Source organism: Cucumis sativus, chromosome 5 (genome assembly GCF_000004075.3).
Source record: "Cucumis sativus cultivar 9930 chromosome 5, Cucumber_9930_V3, whole genome shotgun sequence".
In the NCBI taxonomy this organism is placed as follows: domain Eukaryota; kingdom Viridiplantae; phylum Streptophyta; class Magnoliopsida; order Cucurbitales; family Cucurbitaceae; genus Cucumis; species Cucumis sativus.
In genome coordinates, this window is record NC_026659.2 from 5,850,010 (window position 1) to 5,858,457 (window position 8,448).

The 8,448-nt window shown below is 30.4% G+C and overlaps 2 protein-coding genes across 3 annotated transcripts; one reads left to right on the top strand and one right to left on the bottom strand.

The window, feature by feature from the left end:
- Positions 1 to 3,059: 3,059 nt before the first annotated feature.
- Positions 3,060 to 4,081, top strand: LOC101215866 (protein EARLY FLOWERING 4). Its single transcript, XM_004149200.3, has one exon. It carries the CDS (start codon positions 3,344 to 3,346, stop codon positions 3,731 to 3,733), a length of 390 nt encoding a protein of 129 aa, XP_004149248.1. The 5' UTR covers positions 3,060 to 3,343; the 3' UTR covers positions 3,734 to 4,081.
- Positions 4,082 to 4,794: 713 nt separating this feature from the next.
- On the bottom strand, positions 4,795 to 7,314 carry LOC101212665 (peptidyl-prolyl cis-trans isomerase CYP20-1). 2 transcript variants are annotated; one of them, XM_004149186.3, is made up of 8 exons: positions 7,130 to 7,314; positions 6,954 to 7,004; positions 6,809 to 6,869; positions 5,871 to 5,918; positions 5,747 to 5,770; positions 5,431 to 5,613; positions 5,235 to 5,310; positions 4,795 to 5,140 (listed from the first exon to the last, which is right to left on the bottom strand). In XM_004149186.3, exons 1-8 carry the CDS (start codon positions 7,205 to 7,207, stop codon positions 4,999 to 5,001), a joined length of 663 nt encoding a protein of 220 aa, XP_004149234.1. In that variant the 5' UTR covers positions 7,208 to 7,314; the 3' UTR covers positions 4,795 to 4,998. The 2 variants fall into 2 exon arrangements, with proteins under 2 accessions (XP_004149234.1, XP_031741957.1); XM_031886097.1 differs by having other exon boundaries at positions 7,178 to 7,236.
- Positions 7,315 to 8,448: the final 1,134 nt, after the last annotated feature.

Genomic DNA, 8,448 nt, shown 5'->3' on the forward strand with positions numbered 1-8,448 from the left:
GGTGTTGAATAATCCAACTTTCGTCATTTATAAAAATATCTTAAGTTTTCCATCCACACACTTATATTTGAAATTCTATATTTAATATTGTAATGTAATTTAATACATATTTAAAGATGCCTTAGGTAAAGTCAAACTTTTAAGTTATTGATCCACTAAAAGCTAAGTATTGGTACTTTGTGACTTCAATGACTACACTCGTGATACTGCCAACATTACATGTAAACAATAAATCAAATTACATATTAGAAGGCTTTGTAAATATTTATATATCGACAACTAACGTCAAGGCTAATTAAGCAGCTCTATGTATGTTTAACTAATCTAAATACTTCATGTACTAACTTAAGCATAAGAATGTACGTGACTCGACACCACACTGATATGAGTAAGTTGTTAACGAAAGTAAACTCCAACATGTATGTGTTTGGAGGAGAGGAGTGGATGGAATCATACAAACCCATATAATCTAGTTTACTTCTTTTTTTTTTATATATTCACACATACCCTTTCAATTATGACAATTGTTTTAAAGAAAAGTTTGAATTTATATGTTGAACAATAACTGAGTTAGAGACCATTTTCCAATTTCTTAAAAGGAATGAATAAGCTAAATTGAGTAAAAGAATAAAATAATTGAAATATCCAAGGGAAAGATGGATCAAAATTATTCTCTGCCATATATAATAAGCATAAGGGTTTAGATATTTTTCTCTCAAAAAAGATAAAATTGAAAACAAAGCTTAAGATATTTATTTATATTACTAAATTAATTAATCTAAAAGAATTAAATACCATTCTTTTTAAAAAAATATATATTTTAAATACTAACTCTTGAAAATAATTATTTTAGTTCATATATTTTTCTCTGTTATTTTACATCCCTCAACTTTTAAAATATGGATAGTTGCAAATTTAGCAATTAGATGCGAAATAATTAAGTATATAGCAACATTTTTAAAAAATTGCAAATATAGCTAAATTTGTCAAATTTTATCAATGATAGAAGTCTATCATTCATAAATTATGTTGTAAATATTGGTCTATCATTGATAGATCATACAAATCTATTAGCGATAGTTTTGCTATATTTGTAATTATTTTTAAAATGTTGTTATATCCTTAATTATTATTCATAAAATGGTCATCAATTATAATTACTCTTTAAAATATTCATTTTGATTATTATATTTTTTGAAAAATGTTAGTCCATTTACTTGTGTTTCATATTTAAGAAAAAAATAATCACTTTTTGTGTATGGTAGACAAAAAGAACTAAAGTCAAAATTATAAGAACCAAACTGAGCTTTTAATGAATAAAAGTAAAAAGATATTGCTACGACAAAACGATCTATTAGAAAAGGATAAAGACAATAAGAAATTAATACAAATAGTTACTTGATTTACTAACAGTGTGTAATTGACTACATCTATAGACAGAAGAAAATTAAATTTATTAACTTAAGAGAGCAACACAATACTTAATAAAGAGATAAATTGTGATTAAAGTTCGGAGAGTATATATTCTTGAACCCTAAACACAAAAAAAAACACAATCTCAACACAAATTTAGAGAATGAATCGTTTTGAAAACGAAAAAAAAAAAAGCTACAAGTTTACAATAAAAAATTGATTAACATAGGGCATAATATACTTATTTGTTTGATCCTCTAAATTTGGGTATAGCAAATCTGATTTTTTTCTCAACATGATTGAAATATATTTAAAAAGTGAGTAAGTTTGATTTGTTTGTTTGTTTTAAGTTTGTTATAGAAGGGTAAATATTATTTTGATTTATTATATTTAAGAAAATTAAGGTAAGCTTAAAATATGGCAACCAAGTATAAGGATAAGAATAAAAAGAAAAAGAAAAAAGAGAGAGTAGAAAAAAAGGAAAAGAAATAATAGAAAAAGGGAGGAGATATTTGAGAAGATATTTAAGAAAGATGCTTAAAGGTCGTGAAGATGGGACCCACATGGGTGTTTGCGTGGAAACCTTTTTTCTTTTTCTTTTCTTTTCTTTTATTTTATTCCCCTTCTCTTTTCTTTTGTGTTTGGATATTTTCTCAACAAACCCTTTCTCACTCGCGCGTCTTCACACTCCCTCTTTTCATATTTATATTTTCTTTTTTACACTACAACTCTTTACTCTTTACTCTTTACTCTTCCTAATAACTACTACTGTACCCATTTGTGACCAATAATCTTATGAGAAAAAAGAAAAAGGACATTTTTCTCTCCAACTTCCTTAACATTCTTACCAATTTAGCACAACATTGAATGAGAGGTCATCATATTTCTATGGTTCAAACTAATACAGTACATGTTATAACTAATATTTGAGTTTGGTATAACCCATGTGCTACAAACTCCTCTATTTCACCCCTTAAACTCAAACATTCAGCTCAACAACTAAGACATTTAGTCACGTCAATACAAAATAAGTATAAATAGGAAAAGTTCAATTTTTCATCCTCATACCCATCCTACCTCCTACTAGAGTTTAATAGTCATATCAATACAAAACAGTTTTCTTTAATCTTCTATCTTTTGTTTTTATGGTTTTAATTCATCACTAAATTTGAACCTCTAATCTAATAATATGCACCTTCAAAACCAAATTATTTAGGTCATAAATAAGAGTTATAGTCATGGGTTACAAATATCATATAGATTTTATTATTATTATAAAATCATAATTTCTTTTCCAATTTAATTAAAAACTTAAAACACGTGGTTTCATAACCCAATTTCCAAATTACTAAAAAGTGATTGTAAGACACAAGACAAAAAGAAAAAGAAAAAAGAAACTCTTTCCCCAAAATGTAAAGGTCCAACAAAGAGAATTACTCCAATTGTTTTTCCCTTTTTAATAAACTTACCTAACCTGGATGGTAAGAGCTCATATGCCCAACAAATTTGCAAATCTTATCTCAACAAAAGAAGTACATCTCAATTACCAAATTACTACTTCCATAAATTTGTATAACCTAAACATACAACCATTCAAATTTATGGTTTTAGATAGTAACACCAATGGAGCATCTATTTGCTATGTATTTGAAGATTTATTTTATTTTACTTTGTAGTAGTTTTGAATTGAAAAATTTGAGTGTTAAGATATAAAATTATTTATGTGTTGTAATTCTTTAATTCCCACGCGCTGTTAGTTTCGCGTGGGGGCAATGGCTGCACGTCCCGAGCTACACCGATGATGGATCCTCTCAGTATTTAGTCATCACCATTCACCACCGCCTTTTTCCCTTCTTCAATCAAACCTTTCCCTTTTCTTTTCACAAAACTCAACCCAACTCTCCAATACCAAACTACCCCTTTTCTTTTCATGGCCGATAACAATCCCCGCCGCAAATCCAAAATGAAGCCTTCTGCAACCACCACCACTACCACTACCACCACCACCAGCGACGACGCCCCACATCACGCTTTCCCTGACGAATACGACCCCGAGGTATGGGCCTCTTTTGACCAAACCTTCCGCCAAGTCCAATCAGTGCTCGACAGAAACAGAACTCTCATTCAACAGGTGAATGAGAATCACCAATCTCGAATCCCAAGCAACATGGTTGACAACGTTGCTTTGATCCAAGAACTTAATGGAAACATCTCTAAAGTTGTTTCCATGTACTCTGATTTCTCCTCTGATTTCTCTACTGCTTTCCATAACCACAAACCCAGAACTGGTAAAAGAGGCACCACCAACCCAGATGCTTGAACTATTCAACCCACGAAAAAAAAAAAACAAATTTCCCCAGTTATCCCATTTTCACTCCAGACCATTGTTTTTCTATCTGTTTCATCATCATTCAGAATCGTCATTTCAGAATCGTCATCAGAATCAGCATCAGCATTGGTTAGAAATAAAAGGTTGGTTAGTAGGTTGTGAGGGAAATGTGAGAGATTGAAGAACTTCTCACAGGTGGTGTATGTGTATGCTTCTGGTGGTGTGTTTTTTTCTTTTATTTATATTAAAATGTGTTTCCTAATGTAGTAGTTAATGCATGGTTCCATCATCATTATCATTAATCATCAAAGATGACTGTCAGAGTTCATTGTCATCATCTTTTTCTTCGTCTTCTTTAGTTTACTTCTCCTAAAAGATTGGAGAATTTTATTATCAGCAGTGGAGGATAAAAAAAGAACATGATATTTATTATTTATGGCAAACAAAAGTGCATCAGTTCTGATATAAAATAAAGACCCTTTTGAGTTTTCACGCCACAGGAGAAGGAAAACAACAAATATAATTCTATATTCTAAGTCTTTTCTGAACTACTACCTTTTTGTCATGTTTTTCTATATTTTTTCATGTAACAAACAAAAACCAATGAGATGAATCTTATACCAAACATAAAAAGTGATACTGTGTTGTTCTTTACCAAAAGGAAAAAAAGAAAATAAAAGAAATTCCCCTCATATATGAACGATCAAACGAAGAGAGGAGGAGAAGATTTTTACTTCTAGAACTTTTTTGTTTTTTACTAAATCTACAAAAGAACACAAATCCTGGTGTTAGATAGTTTTACAAAGTGAGAGATGTGAAGATTTCATTTAAAATTATTGATTTTGAAGTTGATATCTGTTCTGAAGACTCTTTTTTTTTTTTTTTTTTAATTTGGAATCCACAAAAGAAGATGATGTGCCTATTTTGAAAACTTTTTTGAATTTAGAATGTTTGAAAGACAATGAAGTCTGATTGCGACTTTTGTTTTCAAGAAGGATGGTTAAGTTCAACAGGAAAACTGATATTTTACTTGAAGAGAAGAGAAGTAGACGTAGCAAGCAAGAAAATGGAAGTTTTATTTTTATTGAGATTGCAAAGATGAAGTGTGTTTTTATAGAAATGATAAATAATGTGAACGAAATCCATTAAAGGTCTGGGAATAATCAATTCTAATGTGAAGCTGATGCCTACATCTCACTAGAGAGAAAGCTGTAGGGAAGGGGAACCTCTGTTATCAACAATCTCTGTTTCCGGAATTATACTGGAAGCTCTCCACTTTGTGAAATGGAAACTTCAGTCTTTGGTTTTCCATCCCCCTGATTTCCTTCAGCTTCGATCTTGAAGACTACATCCATACCTGAAAGCACTTTTCCAAATACAACATGGTGCCCGTCCAACCTTTCGAGATCAAAATTATGAAATAAAACAGGTTCAAATAAGTTGATTAAACAAACAAGGAAATGCATCAACCTTTGGCGAAAGAGACAATTACCAGCTAGTTTTAATAGTCGTAATAAAGAACTGTGACCCATTAGTGTCCTCCCCAGAGTTTGCCATTGACACAAATCCTAATAAGAAACCAAACCATTCGTTAAAGACAGGAATAGGTTCAAAAGTAAGCTGAAACTTAATATTAGAGTTCTCAAATTAGAATGTTCAAGTTCAGATATTAGACTAGTCAAGATCACCTGGACCATCGTGTTTCAATAGGAAATTTTCATCTGCAAACTTCTCGCCATATATCGACTCTCCACCTCGACCATCTCCACGAGTAAAATCTCCTCCCTGAATCATAAAACTGGGAATAATTCTATGGAATTTGCTTCCTTTGTAATGTAGAGACTTCCCGCTCCTCCCGATTCCTTTCTCACCTAGAACAAGATTAAAAAGACAAAAAACAAATTCAAGATTTTGAAAACATTAGCAAAAAACTAATAAATGGTTGCTGCTTCAAACCATATGAAGAGACACCTAACTATTGAAGAGCAAAATCTACTTGGCTACCCGTGCAAAGAGCGCGAAAATTCTCTGCAGAATACACACATGGAAGTAAAATAATCAGCAGCATTCCATAAGAAAATCAGATCACAAGCATCAACAGTAGAACCATATGACTTAAGCTCCTTACCTGCGGTTTTAGGAACTGTTTCTCCAAATAGGCCAATCACAACTCGTCCTGAGAAAAACAAAATAGAATATGAATTATGGTACATCTTCATGCGAGTTTCCATTTTGTAGAGTCAATATATACTTCTGGTAAAGAACTAAATTACAGAAGCAAATCACTGCAACGGCCATTTTCATCTCGAAAAGCAAAGTTTCTCAAGAACAAAACTGCGTAGGAGTATGCCCAACATTTTCATTTGTCATACCCTAAGTGTTGGAAAAAATCTTACTTCTACTGCAGGAACAAAAACCTCTCACTTCTACCGCAAAAATAAACAGAAAAATAATACAGCAATTAAAAGAAAGCTAGAAACACAAGAATTAACTTGGAAAAACTCCCAACTAAAGATAAACGACGGACTAGAAAAAGTATACTTTGTAAAAAATTATTACAACCTCACAGAACAATTCTCTCTGTTGATCCCAACTAGAATTAGCAGACTCATTTAGTGTATCTAACTAGAACAACTTGAAACCAAAAGACATAGACTCCTTTTATACGGAGAAAACTCTTCAACTTGGATAGCTGCCTTAGTAATATTTTGCGAAAGCCCAACGCTAATATGGACTATAGCCAGCAGCTCATTAAACAGGAAAAACCATTGAGTTTGACAATGAAATGTCATAACAAAATGATCTGATCTCAGATTAACCCAAAATTCCCCCACATTAAACTGAAAATTGGCTGGATTTCATAACAAGAACACAACGGATATCATCAAATCACAATCCCAATCTCAGATGCTCCCACTTTCATCACTGTAATTCCACTCAGAAACTAATGATAAAACTAAAAAATGATTAACCTAACCTTACATTAGGGTTCATAAACATAACCCATTTCCCTAAACAGAAGTAGATCGAAAATTTTCCAATTAACAAGAAAATGGGAGGTCATACCAGAGGGCTTTCCGCCGATTTCGATATCAAAGTATACTTTGTGAGTAACCGTCGCCGGATTCTACAATGAATTACGAAAGTGAATTCTGTTTGATCAAAGAGGAACACAGAAAGAGATGGAGAGAGTGTAGAAACAGTAACTCACTTCTTCGGCAACCTTTAGTTGGGATGAGACACCATGATCTTCTAAATGGTTCTGCAAAACCCAAAAGAAATCATTACATTGAAGAACAAAGACACATTTAGAAGTTAGAATTGGGAACTTTGATCTTCTTTGTTGAAGATAAAAAGACAAGGAAAAGGGGAAATGGAAAAAATTACGAGAATCAAGAAAAGTGTGGCAATCAGAAATAAAATCCATAAACACACAGCTGAGAATAATCTCCTCAATGAGGTCATCTCTTCTAAACTCTTCTCCTTGATGGCTTCGATTTTCAGGAAATTCTCTCAGAACTTGAAGTTACAAAGATATAGTTTTGTTAGGACTCAAAACAAAACTGATTGGGTAATTTTTCTTTAGACAAGTGGCAAAAACCACTAATTGCAATTATATTTTCCAACTTTCGTTAAAAAAAATCTTACACAATTTCATAAGTTTAGAGATTATAAACAAGTAAGTTGAAGAGTATAAATTAATTGCAACTACCACTCTAATGTAATCATAGTTTTTGCAATATGTTCTTTATGGACTTTTTTATACGTATCATGTAAGGGTTGTAAATGTGAAAATTATTTATATTTTTATATTTGACTATGATGATGTAGTGTTATGTATTATAAATTGAATTTTGGTTGAAAGAAAAGACTAATGAGAATTGTAAAAGAAGATGGAATTCATATGTAACTATTTAATTTTTTAAACAAAATAAATTCTAAGAGATTTGAAAAGTTTCACATACTTTTGGATCAACACTAAAGAAAATAGGATCATTGGCTTAGGTTAACATTAAAAAATAAGATAAGTAAAATAAGATTGTGATTTTCATGGCTAGTTGTGTTCATTAGTTGGTTTTGTTGACTGATTTGTTTTCTAAAGTATTAATATATTTGTAATATAAAAATAAAGTCGAAGACAAATGATTAGATAAATTAACATTATAATAAAAGTTTATAAGGCAAAACAAAACGTATTGAAGAAAAACAAACCTAAGTAGAAGAGAAACTCTAATGTTTGTAAAGAACATGGTGAAAAAGAATTATTTGTATAGTTATAGAAAATATAAGTTATAAATGGTTTAGAATCTCATTACTAATTATATATAAAAAAAATTATATTTTGGCTCTCTTTTTTATCTCTTTAAATAAATTTAAGATATTAGAAGTGAGAATTTGAGAGAGAACTAAATAAATAATTACGGTTAGATTTATTTATTTTTATTAAATAAATAATTATTATTATAAAAAGATATAATTGATAAGTTCCTTTAAAAACCCATCCTTATATATATTTCTTAAAGAGTTTTTATAATGGGTAACTTTTTTGATATAAAATATAAAAGATACACCAACTTCTTATTACAAATATAGAAAATTAACAATTTACAAATATAGCAAATTTTTTATTTCTTTTTATAAAGAAAAATTGCAATTGAGGATCATTTTAGAAATAATAATTAAGGATGTAGCAATATTTGAAAAAA